Here is a 22330-nt window from a genome sequence, read left to right as displayed (position 1 = left end):
TCATTCTATAATTTGTAGAAAATCCTTTAAATTTTTTCTACCTCATTTGGGGACATGTGTATTTTTATGTTTCTATTGATGGTCTACTAGATATCATTCATTTCTGTATCTACTCCTTTAAATTATATCATATATTGTTTTAATCCTAAGAATATTTGTAGATGTTCTGCAATGCCACTACTCACACTAACCAGATAACATGCAGACTTTCAAGTCAATCTATTATATCATTGCAGGAATATTCATCTGACAACTACATCTTTATTCTCTTATATTCTTATAATGTCAGTCTTCAACACTTCTGAAGTAGAACTCTCAACTTTCTTCCTCACTGGGATCCCAGGGATGGAGCATGCTTACCTTTGGATCTCCATCTCAATTTGCTTCATATACCTCATTTCCATCCTAGGGAACTGCACCATCCTTTACTTCATAAAAACAGAGACTTCTCTGCATGAACCTATGTATTACTTTCTCTTCATGCTGGCCTTTTCTGACCTGGGATTGTGCATCTCCTCCCTTCCAACCATGCTGAGAATCTTCTTGTTCAATGTCACTTCCATTTCCCCTGATGCCTGTATTGCACAGGAGTTTTTCATCCATGAATTCACAGCAATGGAGTCATCAGTTCTTGTTATCATGTCTATGGATCGCTTTATAGCCATTGGCAACCCGCTTAGATATACCTCCATCCTGACCACTGGCAGAATCATTAAAATTGCACTTGCATTTGGAGCATTGTGTATTTTGCTTGTCCTTCCATTCCCTTTTATTCTAAAGAGACTAAAATTCTGTAAGAAAAACCTTTTATCCCATTCCTACTGCCTCCACCAGGATGTCATGAAGTTGGCCTGTTCTGACAACAGAATTAATGTCATATATGGAATGTTTGTAGCTACTTTATCTTTACTTTTCCTATTTTTTATTTTTGTGTCATACATTCTGATTCTGAAAATTGTTCTAGGTATTTCCTCACACAAGGGTCGCCTCAAAGTTTTTAACACATGTGTCTCTCACATCTGTGCTGTACTGATATTCTATGTGCCTATAGTCACCTTGGCTGCCCTTCATCGCTTTGGTAAAAATGTTTCTTCAATTGTTAGGATATTAATAGCTGATCTCTTCCTTTTGCTTCCCCCTCTGATGAATCCCATTGTGTACTCTGTGAAGAGTCAACAGATTAGAAATCGGATTCTGGCAAAATTTCGTCAGAAACAGGATTAATCGTAAATTTCTGCTGCAATCAATACCCACCTTTCTTTATTATAAGCAACTTTAGGAATATGAATATAGCAATGAAAGAATAGAGTGAAGACAAATATACACTGCAGAATTAAGCAGGCACATCAAATTTCAAATTAATAGTTTAAACGGCAATTGTTTTCTTTATAATCTCAGAACTTAAGTGTGTAGTCATCGATTTCCTACAACTCTTTTCCATCTTTTTCCTAATTTTTGTTTCCACATGCAAATAGCTATGTATGTAAATTGGTATAATTTTCTAAGTAGGATAAAAGAAATTTTCAAAGTATTCTAAACCAAAACAGAAAATAGTAATAATAATATGGTCATTTAGAAAAATGGGGCAAACTTAGAGGATGGCCGGGAAAGCAAAGACTGAAGTGTACTGAAAAGTTATACATACGTTTTTAATTCACATATACTTAAGATATCTACCAAACCTCTGTGTGTATGTAATCACTGTAGCACTGTCTTCCTGTTGTTCATCGATTTGCATGAGCAGGCACCAGTAACGTCTCCATTGTAAAATTTGATACTGATTTTGGCATATTGAATACGTCATCGGGAGCTTGCCAGGCTCTGCCATATGGGCAGGATACTCTCAGTAGCCTGCCAGGCTCTTCAAGAGGGATGGAGGAATTGAACCCGGGTAGGCCGCGTGTAAGGCAAATGCCCTACCCGCTGTGCTATTGCTCCAACCCACCTGGAGTGATAGCACAATTCACAGAAATTACTAATCTTCCCTCCCTGTCCTTGAGTATTATAAAATATGTTGAATATGGCAAGGTTCACTACAAAAACAATTATTTCATAATAATTAAAATTAAATGGAAAGCTTAAAGTAGTTAAGCTCTACTTAAACTTTCAGCTCTTTTGGTAATCCATTAATTTCTTCTTTAACTCAGTATCCATCAGTTTATCTTTGGCTGGTTTTGTAGAATACTTTCTATTTGTTACAGATATAATTTTAAGGAACAGTATTACGATTTTTTAAAATTCATATTCTATATCATCATGACTTAAGAGTTTTACTTTTGTTTTTGTCAGTGGCCCCAAATGTGCCTGATATGTACTATTTTCAATGTATTTTTATTAAAATGTCATAATTTTAGTTAAATTTTAAATCACTAAATGTAAGTATGACCACAAAACAGCAGAATCAGCTCAACTGTATCCGATGAGTCATAGACTTATCATAGACTTATCATAGACTTATTGTACAATTTGATTGTTTCACCAACAAGGAAAATAAAAGCGAATGAAAGTATAATTTGAAAATTGTTGAAAAATAGTATGAGTTTTGGGAGTATGGTGCCGCCAGCAGGTCAGTCTATACCTGTGAGGTGAGTGCATCAGCAGACTGATGGCGCCTTCAGACTTCCAGATACCCCAAAATTGCTGGTGTGCCTTTGGCCAGACACCAAAAACTTGGGGCAAAGTTTACCAAGAAGGTGAACAGCCAAAGTTAGGTATGTGAGAGACACACTCACAAACCACCTCCAGTTCAGCTATATAATTGGAGGCATTGGCCTCTCTGGTTCCTGATTGAACTGCTTAATGGCCATGATCCCAGAGACTCAGAAACAAATCTCGAAACCCAGCGGCCTTTGGCAGAAATGTGTCTAGTCCCTGCAGTAGGTTACTGGTGCTGGGCCAACCCAGGGGGGAATAGATTTTGTGCCTTCGCCTTTTCCCCCTGGCAGCCCAGTGGCTGTGATACTCCAGAGGCCACTGGAGAGTCAGGTTTGGGCCCACAGTGATGAGACACGCAGGGCCTCACGGGATGGGAGTGGAGCTGGTCCTTTCCTCCCCACCTTAGCGAGACCACAAGTCATCGCCCACGAACGGCCTCTCTGCCTCCTGATCAAGCTGCTTAACAGCCATGATCTAAGAGATTCAGAAACAAATCTCGAAATCCAGCGGCTTTTGGCAGAAATGCGTCCGGCAGTAGGTTACCGGTGCTGGGCCACCCCAGGGGGGAAAGGGTGCTGTCTCTTCGCCTGCTCCCCCTTGGTGGCTTGGTGGCCGCGATCCCTCAGAGGCCACTGGAGTCAGGTTTGGGCCCGCAGTGATGAGACATGTTTGGGCTCACGGGATGGGGGTGGAGCCAGTCCTTTCCTCCCCACCCCAGCGAGACCACAAGTCATCGACCATGAACGGCCTCTCTGCCTCCTGATCAAGCTGCTTAACGGCTATGATCCCAGAGACTCAGGAGCAAATCTCGGAATCCAGAAGGTTTTGGCAGAAATCCCTCCAGATTTAAGTGTTAACCAAAAAAATCAATTTGGGAACTCAAATTGTAGAGGGGTAGTTACCAAAATTAAAGGAAGAAGTTGGATTCAACAGGGAAGAGTCTGGTGGACAGGGTGATATTGGTGTTCTGGTCTATTAGAACATTTACTTTGATAAGATATGAGATTATACCCTTAAAACACAAATAATTGTATAAACTAATGTTATCTCAATTATTTTTTGGCTTTTTTGGGTCATACCTGGCAATGCACAGGTGCTCAGGGGACCATATGGGATGCTGGGAATCAAACCCGGGTTGGCCGGGTTCAAGGCAAATGTCCTATTGCTGTGATATTGCTCTAGCTCATTATCTCAATTTTAAAAATTAATTTAACCACAAAAAACAAACACCACAAATGCACACTCAGTCTGAAAAGAAAAGGTCTGTTTTTTCTAAAATATACATTCCATTGGTAATCACCACAAACTAAATAATGTTCTCTGAAATTCTGTATCACTGTCATCCTGTTGTTCTTCAATTTGCTAGAGCAGGCATCAGTAACGGCTCCACTCGTCCTAGCCCAGAGATTTTAGCAGCCTCTCTTTACTTGTCCTTCCCAGTGCTCTTTCAGGGTCAGGGGAATGAGACCCATTACTGTTACTATTTTTGGCATATCTACTACACCAAGGGGAGCTTGCCCTGAGGCCAGGATACTTTAGGTAGCTTGCCAGGTTCTGTGAGAGCTTTGTTTTATAGTCTCTAGATCATGACCGTTATGAGTGTAACAGCTACTGGACAATGAAGGATCTGAGTGGAGGAGGCCCAGTCCTGATCTGAGTAGGCTTGGAGATCTCAGTCCCAGGTCCTGCACACCTGGGTTCCTATGCCAATTCCTTCATGGGTGAGGCTCCTCCGAGCATGGCTGTTGCTGGGTTCTAGAGGTCTTGGGCTGTTGGGGCTCTACTCAGTGAGGAGGAAAATTCAACCGTAGGTCTCTGAGGGGCCCCCAGTGAAGACAGCCAGGCAGGGTCCGCGTGCCATGCCCCCAGACATGGATTGGCCCCATGTGTGCAGTGGAGGGATGCACCGGTTAGGCACAGTTCTGGGCCCACCATGCCCTTGTAACCGCCCTGCTCTGCGGGACCTGTGCTTCCTGTGGGGGGAGAGGACACTCTGTCACTCCTGTCCTCCCTGTGTGCGTGCTGCAGCCAGCTGTGGTGCTGTGGACCTTGGTCTTGGGGTGTGTACTGTGGGGGCATCACAAACTGCGCCAGGCCAAGTGAGGCTCTCCCACACAGTCCACACGTCGGTGGTCCCACAACTGACAGACGTTGCCTTCTGTGTTCTGGGACCCTCCAGCAGGTCTCCAAAGGGCTAATGGAAGAGGAAGAGAGGCTTGTGTTCTGCCCACGCAGGCTCTGGGCACCGTCGAAATTTCCCCTTCCCCAGTGGGGCTGGGGAAGTGTGGCAGGGCTTGGCGTGGACCCTCTGGGCCCCCTGGGTCAGGGCGCCGCGGTTACGCACGGAGGTGTGGCTTCCGAGGCAGAGGGTGTGGCCGGTTGGCCTTTGGATTGGCCAACCCGAGTCCTGGGGTGGATGCGGGATCTCCCTTGTCTGGGATTCTGGTGTGTAGGTTCCCGGCAGCCTGGTTGTCCGGATAGGCGTCTCCCTCTCTTGTGTTCCCTCTCAGAGCCTGCCTGACGCGAGTGCCGCGTGCCCTGGCCCCTCGGACCCCTCCCCAGGGGAGCTGTGTGCCCATGCAGTGCCGGGCTGTGCTTAGGCCCCCGTTGTCGGCTGTGGCCGCTCTTGCCTGATACAGATGGTGCCTGCCCACCAGTCTAGCCGTGCCTCTGCAGCAGCTGACCATCCCCCCTTCCCCCCATACACACTGGGCCACATTTAGCCCAGGGAGGAGGGGGGGTCTGAGGTACATGCGGTGAGGGGGGAGGGTGAAGGGTGGCTTGCTTTCCGTCGGTATGGGGTGGCGGGCACGACGTTCCTGGACTCTATGAGTAAGAGGGGGGCCTTTCATGGGGGGGGGGGGTCTGACCTGTCCCCGCTGGCGGCGGTCGTGGTGGGTGAAGCTCGTTGGGTGGTGTGGTGGTCGGCGTCGTTGCCGTCCTCGGCTGCCGTGGGACAGCCCTTGTGCTCAGAGCCGGAGGCCTCGGGTGGTGAGATTCCAGCGGTGAGCTGCTGGCGTGGCAGCCGCCGCTGGACTCTGGGGCCCCATCTTTTGGGGAGCCTGGCCCATGGAGTGTTCTCTCACCCTGGGGCTCAATCAACTCGCCCAGCTCCTGCTGCCGCCTCCCCTTCTCCAGCCCCGCCCCATGTGGCGGTCGGGGGTCGCAGGCGCTGCTTGCTTCTCATGGGGGGCCCCTCGCTGGCACCCTCTCCTCTGCTTCCGCTGCCGTGGTGCTGCCGGCGTCCCCGTCCCATGGCTCACCCGGGCTCGGAGGTCTCGTCCGTCGCCTCAGCTCTGGCCGGTGCTCTCGCTAAGACCGGCCTGCTGGGGCCTGTAGTCCGCTCTTCCCGCTCTTCCCGTTGCTGTTCCGCCCCCGCCGCCTTTGGCTCGCCGCTGCGCTCGCTCGCGTTCTCTGAAATATAAAACACTGTTTAAGTTATTAATTTATTGAGAAAAAACAGTTTCTAGAAGATTAAACTGTTTGCATATTTTACCTTTACCGTTTACCATATTTTAGAGGTACAATATTACCATGCCACACTCCCTGACAAAATGCCCGTAACCCTCCACCACAATAAATCCATGAATCCATCCATATCATCATTAACTGATCCCATGAGGTAACCTCAGTTTTGTCAGAGTCTAGATTTGTTTCCTTTGGACTTTGTTCCCCTCTTATGTTGTTTATTTACTTTAAACCAAAACATTATTTTTTGTGTGGGGTGGGAGGGATTCTCCAAGTATTTTCCACCTGCTACTCCCAGTGGCTCTGTCAACTAAGCTATAAAGTTCATTGGTCAGGAAAGACTCTACGGGAACTCTACCAGGACTATATATGGTGGTGCTTTGTGGACAATGTAGTGTCACGGATAAAACCTGAGTCCTTGAATGCGGAAGGCATGTGTCGTTGAACCCTGATTTATCTATAAGTCCTACTAAGCATTCTTAAGTAAGATGTTTTAATGTTCGTTGATAAGATTTGAAATGTGTAGAAACTAGGGAAGTAATAGCATGATTAATGCCTGGAACAAGGTCATTAGCACAACTTCCACCTCTCTGACGTTACTCTCCTGCACTGAGAGAGTCAATGCAGAAATACTAACAGATGTATCCAGATTCATGGGCATGCTGCAAAACCACTTTTCTTAAAATTTTCTTCACACTAATGTTACATTATTCCTCTCTACTCACATTTTAAAATAATCTTAAACTTCATATTACTTTAATTCAATTGTAAATCTAAATTTTTATATTCTTGAAATTGCTTCAGTTTCTCTTTGTTCCCAGTTATGCTTCTTATTATTCACAATTACATATATAGTTCATGTTTTCTTTTTCCTTATTTTCCTATGAAAATCAACCCCTCAGAGAATTGAGGAGATGTGCTTGTTTTACTTTTGTATCCAGTGTTACCTCACTAATTTGTCGGTGGATGCATATGACACCAACATTATTAATGGTCAAAGGTATAATCTTCATAAGTAACCTAACCTCACAGCTTAAGAGCTTGGAGAAGGACCAAAAAAAGGAGCACAACCCGAACAGGAGAAAGGAAATAATAAAACTCAGAGCAGAGATTAACGAGATGGAAACCCAAAAAACAATCCGAAAGATCAATGAAACCAAAAGCTGGTTCTTCGAGAAAATTAACAAGATCGATAAGCCTCTAGCAAAACTCACAAAGAAAGGGAGAGAGAAAACCCTAATAAACCGAATCAGAAATGAAAAGGGGGTCATTACAACAGAAACCACAGAAATTCAGAGGATCCTCAGGGAGTACTTTGAAAAGCTTTATGCCACGGAACATCAAAACCTCGAGGAAATGGATAAATTCCTAGACTCCTACAGACTCCCAAGGCTGAACCAAGAAGACCTGGAATACCTGAACAGACATAACACCATCAAGGAAATTGAAATGGTAATAAAAAGTCTCCCCAAGCACAAAAGTCCTGGCCCGGATGGATTCACTAGTGAATTCTTCCAAATCTTTAAAGAGGACTTACTCCCGATGCTCTTTAAGCTTTTCCACGAAATTGAAATATCAAAAACACTTCCGAACAGTTTCTACGAAGCAAATATCACACTGATACCAAAAGCAGACAGAGATATCACAAAGAAAGAGAATTACAGGCCGATATCCCTGATGAACACAGATGCAAAGATCCTCAACAAACTACTAGCAAATAGAATCCAACTACTCATCAAAAAGATCATACACCATGACCAAGTAGGATTCATCCCAGGGATGCAAGGATGGTTTAACATTCGGAAATCAATCAACATAATCCACCATATCAACAAAAGAAAAGATAAAAAGCATATGATCATATCAATAGATGCAGAGAAAGCATTTGATAAGATCCAGCATCCCTTTATGATGAAAACCCTAGCCAAAATGGGTATAGAGGGGACCTTCCTCAACATAGTTAAAGCCATCTACCACAAGCCTACAGCAAGCATCATCCTCAATGGGGAAAAACTGAGAGCCTTCCCTCTAAGATCAGGGACGAGACAGGGATGCCCACTCTCTCCACTGCTGTTCAATATAGTACTGGAAGTACTTGCAATAGCGATTAGGCAGGAAAAAGATATTAAGGGCATTCAGGTAGGAAAGGAAGAAATCAAGCTCTCACTATTCGCAGATGATGTGATACTCTACTTAGAGAACCCAATAACTTCCACCAAAAAACTCCTAGAAACAATAGACTCGTATAGTAAAGTTGCAGGTTATAAAATCAATACCCAAAAGTCCATGGCTTTCCTATACGCAAACAGTGAGAGAGAAGAAAGCAACATGAAAAAAACAATCCCGTTCACAATTGTGCCCCAGAAAATCAAGTACCTAGGAATCAGCTTAACTAAGGAAGTAAAGGACCTGTACAAAGAAAACTACAAAACGCTACTTCAGGAAATAAAAGAGGACATGAGGAAATGGAAAGATATCCCCTGCTCATGGGTCGGGAGACTTAACATTGTCAAAATGGCAACACTACCAAAAGCATTGTATAAATTCAATGCAATCCCTATAAGGATACCCATGACATTCTTCAAAGAAATGGAGCAAACACTCCTGAAATTTATATGGAACAATAAACCCCCACGAATAGCTAAAGCAATTCTTGGGAAAAAGAAAATGGGAGGAATCAACCTCCCGAACTTCAAACTGTACTACAAAGCAGTAATAATTAAAACAGCATGGTACTGGAACAAAGGCAGAACTGCAGACCAATGGAACAGGGTTGAATACACTGACATCTCTCCTCAATCATATGCTCATCTAATCTTTGATAAAGGTGCAAGTAATGTGAAGTGGAGTAAGGAAAGCCTCTTTAATAAATTGTGTTGGCATCACTGGATGGCTACATGCAAAAAAATAGGCTCAGAACTCTGCCTAACACCATGTACAAAAGTAAGATCAAAATGGATTAAAGACATCAACATCAGACCAGAAACCGTAAGGTACATTGAAGATAAAGTTGGCAAAACCCTCCATGACATTGAGGCTAATGGTATCTTCAAAGATGCCACGCCACTGGCCGAGCAAGTGAAAATAGAGATAGATAAATGGGACTATCTTAAACTAAGAAGCTTCTGCACCTCCAAAGAAACAGTGACCAAAATACAAAGACAGTCTACAGAATGGGAAAGGATATTCGCCGAATACACATCTGACAAGGGGTTGATATCCAGGATATACAAAATACTGGTTAAACTCCACAAGAAGAAAACATCCAACCCCATCCAAAAATGGGGCAATGAAATGAACAGAAACTTTCTCAAAGAAGAAATCCGAATGGCAAAAAAGCACATGAGAAAATGCTCTACATCATTAATCATCAGGGAGATGCAGATCAAAACCACAATGAGATACCATCTCACACCTCAGAGACTAGCCCACATTCAAAAGAACAAAAGCAACCGATGCTGGCGTGGATGTGGCGAGAAAGGGACACTCCTTCACTGTTGGCGGGAATGTCCACTGGTTCAGCCCTTCTGGAAAACAGTATGGACGATTCTCAAAAAATTAGAAATTGAGCTCCCATTTGACCCAGCAATACCACTCCTGGGAATATATCCCAGAGAGGCAAAAATGTATAGTCGAAGTGACATCTGCACTTGTTTGTTCATTGCAGCACTCTTTACAATAGCCAGAAACTGGAAGAAACCTGAGTGCCCAAGAACAGATGACTGGTTAAAGAAACTTTGGTACATCTACACAATGGAGTACTATGTAGCTCTTAGAAAAGATGAAGTCATGAAATTTACATACAAGTGGTACAATATGGAAAGTATCATGCTAAGCGAAATGAGTCAGAAAGAGAGGGATAGACATAGAAAGATTGCATTCATCTGGGGGATATAAAGTAACAAAGTAAGAGATTAATACCCAAGAATAGCTGAGATCAGCACCAGGAGGATTACTCCATAACTTAGAGGCCAGCCGGGTATCCTAGAGGAAAGGGCAGTTCAGATAGAGAAGGGAGCACCAAATAAAGGATGTTTGGAGGATCCTCCCAGGAGGGGAGATGCATGTCGAAAGTAGACTATGGACTGAACATGTTTGCCACTCAATGCCTCTTTTGCAGACCACAACACCCAAAAGGAGAGAGAGAACACAGGGGATTGCCCTGCCACAGAGACAGGGGGATGGGGGGATGGGGGTGGGAGGGATATTATCCATGGTGGTGGAAAATGGGCACTGGTGGAGGGATGGGTATCTGATCATTGTATAATTGAAAGCAAAGCACAAAAAATTGTAAATCTACAACTTTAAAAAAAATAAAATACAATAAAGGGGAAAAAAAAAGGTACAATCTTGACATCCTTGAAGACACTGGAAAATGACCAAAATAAATCAGTAGTTTTTAGCCCATAAATATTGACATATATATTCAAAATCCACATTCACAGACAAAGTAATCAATAAAAGTTCAAGCAGTATTATAAATTCATACATGTTATATCATTACAAGTAGTTTATATATATATCACTACAAATAGTTTAGTTTTGGAAACTGACAGTAGAAAACTTGAAATTTTAAACTCTAAAATATATTGCTAGGGTTGGGATGTGGTTCCAGTGCTAGAGCCCATCATGGTTGCATCTGTCGGCCCTGGGTTAAAATCCCTGGCACTACCTGGCTCTTGAGAATCTTGATGAATGGCCCATTTGGATCCTGAGCACAGTCTAGTACATCATCACAATAATATCAAGATGACACAGCAAAATATAACAAATATAAATGATAAAATTTTTATTATATTCTAATTGGTGAACACATTTTTAACTTAACCTCCACAAATATTACCAACTTAAATTTAATAATAAGAGAATATAATGAGGCACATTTGACATAAGTTTATTCCAAAAATAGAAAAAGCAATGAATAGGGGTCAAAGAGAAGTACAGGTAGAGCACTTGTCTTTCATGTCGCCTCCAGGTTCCATACCCGGGTTTCATACCAGGCTCCTACCCGGTTTCCATCCCCTGTAACCACGTATGGTCCCCCAAAGTGATACCTGAGCACAGAGTCAGGAGTAAGTTCTGAGCACCACTGGGTGTGACACAAATCAAAACAAACAAAAAATAAATTAATTTAGTTAATCATTGATACTACAGGGTAATTATATGTCATTGAAACCATAAATATTAATTGGAATTAGGTGATTTTATGAAATTCACATCATTTTATTCAAGTGTAATTGTCTGATTTGGGTTGTTAGGCATTCTAATGAATCAATACTCATGGCTAAGTTCGTGTTGACAAGGACACCGACACCACTGATGCCTCTTTTGTCGCATGTTCCAAGGAACAGTTCTTCTCCAGTTTCGAAAACGGCGTGATGTGATTAATGCCTTCTTGTCTCGGTCAGACCAATGATGTCGTACTTGATCTTTCGCACTTGTACCTGGTATAAGCCATCAGGTACCATCAGGTACTATCAGGTCCTTGATGGATGCATCAGTTGACAGCGTTGAAAGTACAGACACTCGTTTTTGTCTTTCTTTATTTTGGCAGCCTAGTTTGTCCTTGAGATTTTATCAACCTCTTCTTCTACATCCTTCTCAACGCTGCCGTATTCAGGGTCAGGGGAATGAGATCCATTGTATTTACTAGATTTGGCATATTGAATACACCATGAATAGCTTGCCAGGCTCTCCCGTGTGAGTGGGATATTCTCGGTAGTCTGAAAACACAAATAAACTTTACAGGTGTTCCTATTCAGGCATATGTGAGGTATGATACTCTCAGTACCTTGCCAGGTTCAATGAGAGTTAGAATTAGAGAATAAGAAGTCTGTGGCTGCCCGCTTCCTGGAGTTTGGTGTTATAGTTTCTGGATCCTGGTCGTTGATGGGGTTACGCGGCAGTTGGTAGGTGTAATCAGGGTGTAACCTAGCCAATCAGGGCATTCAAACTAAATACATCAGGATCCTCCATTAGCTATATTACGGATTCACTACCAGGATCTCACCATTCTATAAAGTACTGATCATCAATGTCAAGAGAGGGGTTCGGCAGGGTGATACTGTTTTACTGAAACTTTTCAGTGCCACCCTCGAGAACGTCATGTGACGACTGGAATGGGAAAGAATGGGAGTGAAGATAGATGGTCAGCAACTATACCACCTCTGCTTTGCTGATGACATCATTCTAATAACACCAAACATCAGCCAAGCGGCACAAATGCTGACCGACTTTGACCGTAAGTGTGGAAAGGTTGGATTACATCTGAATCTCACAAAGACAATGTTCATGAGAAACAGTCTTGTTCCTGACGTTCTATTCACACTCAATGGAACGACCATCTCCAAATGCAACAGTTATGTGTACCTAGGTCGAGAAGTCAACATGATGAATGACCTGGCACCTGAGTTGCACAGGAGGAAGAGAGTGGCTTGCAATGCCTTCAAGAGCATCGAAGAAATAGCTGAGAGGATGAAGAAACTCCAGCTCCGAGCACATCTCTTCGATTCCACTGTTCTTCCTGAATTAACATACGCCTCAGAAACCTGGGCCCTATGAAAACAGGATGAGAACGCTATTTGGTTCTCTCAAAGAGGAATCAAAATGGTTGTGCTTGGAGTATCATGCTTCACTCAAATGAGAGAAAGAATCTGGAGTTCCAAACTCATTCAACGCTCAAGAATCAGGGATGCTGTTTTGTTTGCCAAGGCATCGAAAATCAGGTGGGCTGGACACGTAATGAGATTTAGAGATGACCGCTCAACTACAGCCATTACCGACTGGATTCCATGGGACGTCAATAGATCGCATGGCCGCCCACCTACGAGATGGTCATACTTCTTCATCAAGACCCTGAAGGATCGGTTTGAGGTTCTTCATGTTCCTAGAATGAGCAGATGCCATTGGGCTATGCTAGCACGCAAGAGGGATGAATGGAGACATGGAGACGTTACTGATGCCTGCTTGAGCAAATTGATGAGTAACAGGATATCAAGTGATCAAGTGACATAATTTGAAGTGTATCAAAAATTAGAAAGTAACTATAACCATATCCTATGAAAAAGATTGCTACAAATAATGCTAATAGGTTTTTTTAAATACAAAATGTGAAGAACATCATCTGTGAGATCTTCAGAAGTACAAGAAAGCTTTTATCACTTCTCCCTAAAATGGCAAAAAGGTCAGAGAGATAGAACAAATTAAGGCAGGCAATTTCTATTCTATGCAGGGCATCCTGTATGGCCCCATTGCACAGCCAGGGGTCACTTCTGAGCAGAGCAAGGAATAGCCCACGGGCATATTTGGATATGACATCCAAAACAAAATTAAATTAAGTTCAAAATAAAATAAAATTGCAACAAAGTTCTGAATCAGTATAGTTGATCAATAAATAAAATTAAAATGTACAATTGCAAATAAGAGCTATAGAAGACTAGTAATTTTAGGGAGTTGTGTTTGGTTCAAAATAAGATCTAGACTGTCTTTGTATTTTGGTCACTGTTTCTTTGGAGGTGCAGAAGCTTCTTAGTTTAAGAAGTCCTATTTGTCTATCTCTGTTTTCACTTGCTTGGCCAGTGGCGTGACATCTTTGAAGATATCATTAGCTTCAATGTCATAGAGGGTTTTGCCAACTTTGTCTTCAATATACCTTATGGATTCCAGTCTGATGTTGAGATCTTTAATCCATTTTGATATTACTTTTGTACTGGGTGTTAGGGACAGATCTGAGCCCACAGTCTACAGAATGGGAAAGGATATTCTCCGGATAAACTTCTGACAAGGGGTTGATATCAAGGATATACAAAATACTGGTTGAACTCCACAAGAAGAAAACATCCAACCCCATCAAAAAATGGGGCGATGAAATGAACAGAAACTTTCTCAAAGAAGAAATCTGAATGGCTAAAAGGCACGTGAGAAAATGCTCTACATCATTAATCATCAGGGAGATGCAGATCAAAACAACAATGAGATATCATTTCACACCACAGAGACTGGGCCACATCCAAAAGAACAAAAGCAACCGGTGTTGGCATGGATGTGGCAAGAAAGGGACACTCCTTCACTGCTGGTGGGAATGCCTACTGGTTCAGCCCTTTTGGAAAACAGAAAATTAGAAATTGAGCTCCCATTTGACCCAGCAATACCACTCCTGGGAATATATCCCAGAGAGGCAAAAAAAAGTATAGTCGAAGTGACATCTGCACTTGTTTGTTCATTGCAGCACTCTTTACAGTAGCTAGAATCTGGAAAAAACCTGAATGCCCGAGAACAGATGACTGGTTAAAGAAACTTTGGTACATCTACACAATAGAGTAATATGCAGCTGGTAGAAATGATGAAGTCATGAAATTCATATACAAGTGGTACTACATGGAAAGTATCATGCTAAGCGAAATGAGTCAGAAAGAAAGGGACAGACATAGAAAGATTGCATTTATCTGGGGGACATAGAGTAACAAAATAGGAGACTAACACCCTAGAGTAGCCAAGATAAGTACCAGGAGGATTACTCCATGGCTTTGAGGACAGCCGCACATGCTAGGAGTAAAGGCAGCTCAGATAGAGAAGGGAGCAACAAATAAAGGGTATTGGGAGGTTACTCTCAGGATGGGAAATGCGTGATGAGAGTAGACTATAGACTGAACAAGATTGCCACTCAATGTCTCTTTTGCAAACCACAACACTCAAAGATGAGAAAGATAACAAAAGGGAATGCCCTGCCATAGAGGTAGGGTGGGATGAGGGGATGGGGGGAGGGAGGGATACTGGGACTGATGGTGGTCGAGAATGGGCACTGGTGGAGGGATGGGTATTCGATCATTGTATTACTGAAACCCAAGCACAAAAATTTGTAAGTCTACAACTGTACCTCATGGTGTTTCACTAATAAAAATTTAAGAAGAAAAAAATAAGGTCTAAAGATTACAGTGACAGAAGTGCTATTTGAGGGTTTTTTTTTTTTCAGCAAATGGAGCAACCTTATTTTATATAATATTATCAAAGATTTAGAAAAAATCATATATTTCACATTAATGTAAACTAGATAAAATACATTTAAGAACCTAACTTTTTAAATGTAAGATATATAATATATTTTAACAGAAAAATATAAACCAATATTGAGACAAGAAGACTCAGATCCAGCTCTTTCAAGATTAAAAAAAAAAGGCCCTCCCGTTGATCATCGATTTGCTCGAGCAGGCCCAGTAACATCTCCATTGGAGACTTTGTTGTTACTGTGTCTGGCATATTGAATACTCTCGGTAGCTTGCCGGGCTCTCTGAGAGGGGCGGAGGAATCGAACTCGGGTCGGCCATGTTGGCCACTTGTAAGGCGAACGCCCTACCGCTGTGCTATCGCTCCAGCCCAAGATTAATTCATGTATTGAATATTTCTAAAAAAAGGGTACAATATATCTTAGAGGAAATAAATAAATCTCCTAAAATTCATCATAAATGCAAAGAGCTATATATCCAAGAAATAAACTAAGAAAATAATGTATTAAGAAACCATATTATTTCCAAGAACTATAGATGTCATGATAGACCAGAAAATGAATTTTGCCTTAGAGAGTTTGAATATAAAGTTGAATCCCATATTGGCAGTTTAATAGTATTCAATGAACAGTATGAAATGAACAAATCAATAAACAAAGATACTGGTCAATATATTCATTGATAATGTAGTTTGGTAAGAAGTAGTAAACATCTTATAACAGAAGGTCTACTTCTGCATTAATTTGCTTAGTATACACTTAAAATACTGAAATACAATTTTCCTGTTAGAGTTCTTATAATGAAGTTGTTATTATAACATGCTACATTTAATACAAAGAATTGGCAGTGTCAAATGTAGACTCATATTTCTACAATTCTGTGACTTATAATCAGATATTCTTGACATAACTATGATTAAAGATTAACTACATTAATTTAATCTCTAAGGATCCAGAAGACCTGAGATTAGGTCCTAATTTTCAATCCCAGGAGAACCAAGATCATTTATATAGATGGAAGAAATATTTACTTCTTACTAGACATGGAGGTAAAGGTTTTGAGGTGCTTAAAGAATCAAAATTGTAGCATCTACACTGAATCAGTCTAAATTTGAGTTTCAAGGAGAGACGGGAAATCTACTCAGGTGAGGTATAAACAAAAAAGGACATTAGAGCAGGATGAATAAATATATATATATACATACATATATATGGCAATTTAAATGACAATAGAAAAACTCATAAAGATGATATAAGTTTTTACAATGGAGAAGAGTTTAGTCAAAAACAAAATAAAACTTCATGTGAGAAATAGGCTATTGGTTGAATAATTAAGCTTTTAAATTGATGTGTTTGGCTTATGTATAAATTTTAGGTGTGCTAATTTTTAATATTAAAATAAATATGCTTCAGCACAGTTTGTGTTAAGACACAAATTCTAAGAGTTAAATCACTGGAAGCACAATGTATGTTTTTGCAGAGACAATGGGATCGTTTGTTTTGTCAGCAGTTTTGAGAATTTATGATATATTGTTATTCTGATTCCATTCTTTTTCATTAAATTTACTCATTAGCTTTATTATAGACTGCTCAGTATAATAAAGTGTGTGCGAATGGCAAGTGATACAGACAAGAGACAAATGAATAATCTATTTTCTGTTTGTTTTGGGTTTGGGGGCCATACTCAGCTGTACTCAGGTACAGCTTACTCCTGGCTCTGTGCTCAGGGATAGTTCCTATTAGGAATTGGAAAACCATATGTGGTGCCAGGGATCTAACCTGGGTCAGCTACATGCCCGATAAGTGCCTGATCCACTATAGTAACTCTCTTTCATAAATGTTCTTCTTAATCTTTAGTATTTCTTCCATTTTTACATAAAGTATATGAGTTTCTGGATCGTGCTTCTGTCCTTTGAAATTGTACTATCAGATGTCCCAGAATCTCTTAATTGTTTACTTACTATGACCAAACATCTCAAAATATACAAGGAACCTTAATAAAGCATAGGAATAGAGTCCAAAATAAAAGAACAAATTAAGGATAACAGTAAAGTTTCCCAGAAAAAAAAAGTGAAAAAAAAGCCATGACATACAGATCAATAAGAGAGAATATAAACAGGTGCATTACTGCCTTTTCAGACTTTAAATCTATGAACAGTTTATAGCTATTTTCTAAACATTGTAATGTTCATTTAGAGGGCCCGGAATTAGGAGAAAGACATTTATGGAAACTAGAGATCACTCTACGTCCTTGTGAGTTTTTTGTTAACCAAGAGAAATGTGATTATATCGAGGTTAGAAGAATTAAAGGAACTATTTAGAATATAATATTTTCCTGAAAATGGATAAAATATTTTTATTGTGATCATATATAAATTTTGTGTGGACCCCTAATTTAATGTTAATATCTAGAGTGTTTTTGATGAACTGAACTTTAGAATGGTAATTAGAACAGAAGTTTCTGAATGTGGTTAGAAGAATTAAAATAGAATAATCAAAATTAAAATTCTTTAGAATAGAATAATTCCAAAAAAGGATAAAATTAAGTATTTTATTATCACAATATAAATTACATGTGAACACATAGTCTAATGTTAATATTTAGTGTTTTTGATAAGCAGAACATTATAATGAGAAATAGATCAGAAGTTTCTGAGTGAAAAAGAAGAAAGAAAGTAAGCTAGGAACTTTACCAGATTTTTGAACACCAGAGAGAAAAACTATTTCTTTATGGTAAAGAAAAAATAAATGTTTTGAGCATGAAATTTGTTTGGTAGACAACATCATGGCAAGTAGATGACTTCTTTATCTAAAGTCAGTTAACTTTCCACTTTAGACCCCAGAAAATAGAGATGAATAGCAGAAAAGTTTCTTACAGAATCTAAGATATCAAGATTTGGGGGAGGGAGGAGATAATTTTGTTGTTAGAGTGGATGGTATGTGGTTTTGTTTGTAATGTAAGATTCTAACTGAAAGTCATCTTTGAATTTATAGTTTGTTCAGACTGAGAACTTTCATAATTTACATTATATAATGGAGATGAAAATGGAATGGTCCATGGTTGGAAGCTTCCCACAAGTGGTGGTAGGGGAGGGAAGCTAGGAAGGAGAAGAGACCACTATGACAAAGATAGTTGGAAATGACCACCCTTGACAAGAACTGAGTGCTGAAAGTGGGTAAAATGGACAAACATGTTAACTTCTCACTACCTGTTTTGCGAACCATAGTGCCCAAATGGAAAGAGAGAAAGAGAGAGAGATAGGAGGGAGGGTGGTTGACTCCAATAGAGTTAGGATGGGGGAGGTGGGGGCAGGAGGGAAATTGGTGACATTGGTGGTGGCAAATGTATATTGATGATGGGACTGCTGATGAAATATTGTATGAATGAAATCCAATCATGAACTACAACTTTGTAACTTGTATTTCATGGTGATTCAATTTAAAAAAATAAGAAAGCAGTTTTAAAGAGCAAGAAAATGTATACAAAGTAAAGCAGAAACAATAGAAGGTCAGTTCTCAACCAATAACACCCATGATAAATGTCTAGGGCTACATTTAGAAAGATCTTTATTGTGTTGGACCTTGAAGAATTCAGAGGCTTAAATTCCACAAGTAGGGACTAGAGAGAGGCCCTGAGACTTTGAAGTGAGATTATTTGAACTTGATGAGCCCTAGAAACAAAAGGCTAAGGTAAGCAAAAAAATTTTCCAGGACTGTAAGTGAGTTTAGAGGGCTAAACGAAGGATCCCACAGTTTTTAGTTATTATGCCCAATACTGTCAACTGAGAAAACAAAGAAAGCATTCCCAAACAAGAACATGAACACTTCTCAGAGAAAAGCAAGATATAATTTTATGCTCTAAAATGAGAAAATAACTTATTTCTAATAAGTACTTGATTCGAAGTTTGATACTGGTTCTTAAAAGTAGATACTAATAAGTCATAAAATTGCTAAACAATGAATGTTTGAGTTGAATATTTAAAAATGTGATAATAGGTATTATTTTAAGAGAAAGAAATTAAAAATTAAGTAGTGTATTATTCACTATTAGTAACTTAAGCCTCATAAGATTTAAGAAATGTTTGAGTTAATAGGTTCATTACCATTTATTTTAACTTTCCTCTGTTTTCTTTCTTATAATGCATAATAAAGTTTTCTTTCTCTAATATTTTGCAGCTTAATTTTTTGAGTGTCCTGTATACAAATACACAGAAGATTTTTCCAGAGACAAACAGATGCTTGGGGTCCAAACTTTGCTCCAGTTCTCTTTTTTTTAACCAGTGAAAAAGTTCTTACAGAAGAACCTAAAAGGCACCCTTTTCCTTCCTCTGTGAGGTTAGAAGCAGTTTGTATTGTATCCCGAACGCAATGCTTCTGGTCATGAGTATTAACTTTAAGGTCTGAAATCATGGAAGACACAAAACATTTCTTACTGTCAAGGATTACCATGATGGTCTGGAATAACAGTGATTCTATGGAGCCTTTATTCATTCTAAAAGGATTTCCTGGATTGGAGCATATTCATTCTTGGCTCTCAATCCCATTTTGTTTTGCATATTTGATAGCATTTATTGGTAATGTCACCATTCTCTCTGTTGTTTGGATTGAGTCCTCACTCCACCAGCCCATGTATTATTTTCTTTCTATCTTGGCACTAACTGACCTGGGCATGTCCCTATCCACACTTCCTACCATGCTTGCAGTGTTGTGGACTAATTCCCGGGAAATCCAGGCAAACGCCTGCTATGCTCAGCTCTTCTTCATACACACATTCACATTTTTAGAGTCATCAGTACTGTTAGCCATGGCCTTTGACCGCTTTGTTGCTATCTGCCGCCCGCTTCACTATACCACCATCCTTACGAACAGTGTCATATGCAAGATTGGCTTGGCTTGCCTGCTAAGAAGTATGGGAGTTGTTCTGCCTACTCCTTTGCTACTGAGACGCTATCACTACTGTCATGTGAATGCCCTCTCTCATGCCTTCTGTTTGCACCAGGATGTTCTAAAATTATCTTGTTCAGATGCTAGGGTCAACAGTGTTTATGGACTGTGTGTGGTTATTGTCACACTGGGTGTGGATTCTGTCTTCATACTTCTTTCTTATGTCTTGATTCTGAACGCTGTGCTTGGCATTGCATCTCCTGAAGAGAAGCAAAAAGCACTCAACACATGTGTATCACACATTAGTGTGGTGCTCATTTTCTTTGTGCCTGTTATCGGAGTGTCAATGGTTCATCGTTTTGGGAAGCATCTATCCCCCATAGTTCATATCTTAATGGCTGATATTTACCTGCTTCTTCCTCCAGTCCTTAATCCTATTGTCTACAGTGTCAGGACAAAACAGATTCGTCAGGGGATTCTTCGAGCGTTTGGACTGGAAAGAAGATCTTAGGTAATCTCTGTTTTGCAGTTTTTCCATTGGAACCTCTTTCCAACTGAAAAATTAGCTATTTTTGTACGTGGGAAGTAAAATACTTGAGGCTTGATTTTTCAAGCTGAATGTAAAATTATTCTAATTCCTAGATGTGTGGTATTAGTCAGTGGCCCTTATGAAATTTTTTTGGGGGGAGGAACTAAATTGTAATAGTAAGTGTGACATTTTGAACCTGAAGGTCATTATGAGACTAAGTAAACAAATTTTGGAAGATATATTAAAATTTATTAGAAGTAGCAGGGCCAAAGAGATAGTATAGTGGGTAGGGTATTTGTCTTTCATGCAAAGACCCAAGTTCGATCCCCGGCACCACTTATGGTCCCCTGTGAATCACCAAAAGTGATCCCTAAATACAGAACCAGATGTAATATGATTATGGCCGGAGGTGGACAAACAACACCACCACCAACAAAAAGAAATAAATATAATTAAACTATTTCTTTCTAATGACACTAAGGATAGTAAATTTTTTTATGACCTGTTATTATCATTTCTCAACATTTTGCATGATAATGATCTAAAATTCAGAAATCAAAAGCTAATTTTCTTTCTCTCAGTAGGTTTCCTCATGTTTTTCCATGCCAAAATATAACTTACTATGGAATCACATTTTATTGCTTGGGGGCAGCTTTGTATTGAATTTTGGACAGGACTTTGGCTTTGATGACTACAGATTATGTACTGTCATAATCATACTTCAGCAGAAGGGATATGTCTTTTCTTCTATCACCACTATTGATTCATAAGCATTTAGTAAACAAGCAAACATTGAGGACACACAAAGGAGACATTCAAGAAAGTCTGAGTGCCTAAGAGAAAGTGGGTGTTTAAGTATGTGAAAAATCTGTAGATTCTTTTTTCAGCATTAAAAATAGAATTTCTTGTCTCGATCTATGGATGAGTTGTGAACTTTGTAAATAATCACTCATTTAAAAATATTTCCTACTTTTGTTATACATGTATTTCTAAGTACCACTGTTCATTTTAGTTTATTGCTGTTATCTTCACTAGGATAACATAATAGATGATTTGATGTACCTTATTATTTCAAATGTATTCACTTTTTTACCTGCATTTCAAAGTTTATAAGTAAAGAGAAATGACTGCTACACTAAAATATCACTATGAGGTTGGTGTCCACAAACTCCCCATTAGTATTCATAAAATAGTTGTAAGTACAAAAACAATTGCAGATTTATTCATGAAAGAAAAAATTGAGAAACATGAATTAAATAATGTAACAATTTTGTTTTCAAAATTATGGATATCTAGAGAATTGAATGCATGATCTGAGTATTAAAGAATACAATTTAGTACTGGGGATATTATACAATAATATTATTTAGCACAGCAGGTAGGGTGTTCGCCTTACAAGCGGCCAACATGGCCGACCCGAGTTCGATTCCTCCACCCCTCTCGAGAGCCTGGCAAGCTACCGAGAGTATTCGATATGCCAGACACAGTAACAACAAAGTCTCCAATGGAGACGTTACTGGGCCCGCTCGAGCAATTATGTTATTTAATATTTAATGGGCTGGAGCGATAGCACAGCGGTAGGGCGTTTGCCTTACACGCAGCCAACATGGCCGACCCGAGTTCGATTCCTCTGCCCCTCTCGGAGAGCCCGGCAAGCTACCAAGAGTATCTCGCCCACACGGCAGAGCCTGGCAAGCTCCCCGTGACGTATTCGATATGCTAGACACAGTAACAACAAAGTCTCCAATGGAGACGTTACTGGGCCCTCTCGAGCAAATCGACGATCAACGGGA

General features: G+C 40.2%; 2 protein-coding genes across 2 annotated transcripts; both read left to right on the top strand.

Annotated features, from left to right (window-relative positions):
• The first annotated feature begins 282 nt into the window (after positions 1–282).
• Positions 283–1224, top strand: LOC130025473 (olfactory receptor 51A7-like). The gene has a single exon (XM_056116409.1). It carries the CDS (start codon positions 283–285, stop codon positions 1222–1224), a length of 942 nt encoding a protein of 313 aa, XP_055972384.1.
• Positions 1225–19571: 18347 nt separating this feature from the next.
• Positions 19572–20519, top strand: LOC130025472 (olfactory receptor 51L1). Its single transcript, XM_056116408.1, has one exon. The coding sequence runs from the start codon at positions 19572–19574 to the stop codon at positions 20517–20519; it is 948 nt and encodes a 315-aa protein (XP_055972383.1).
• Positions 20520–22330: the final 1811 nt, after the last annotated feature.

This window comes from Sorex fumeus, unplaced genomic scaffold (assembly GCF_029834395.1).
Source record: "Sorex fumeus unplaced genomic scaffold, SorFum_2.1 ptg000030l, whole genome shotgun sequence".
In the NCBI taxonomy this organism is placed as follows: Eukaryota; Metazoa; Chordata; class Mammalia; order Eulipotyphla; family Soricidae; genus Sorex; species Sorex fumeus.
Note: the sequence above shows the minus strand (reverse complement) of the source record. Positions and strands in the feature narration are given on the sequence as shown.

Bases quoted from the DNA above. Each gene is read 5' to 3' on its own strand.
- LOC130025473 (XM_056116409.1), top strand. From the start codon at position 283: ATGTCAGTCTTCAACACTTCTGAAGTAGAACTCTCAACTTTCTTCCTC.
- LOC130025472 (XM_056116408.1), top strand. From the start codon at position 19,572: ATGATGGTCTGGAATAACAGTGATTCTATGGAGCCTTTATTCATTCTA.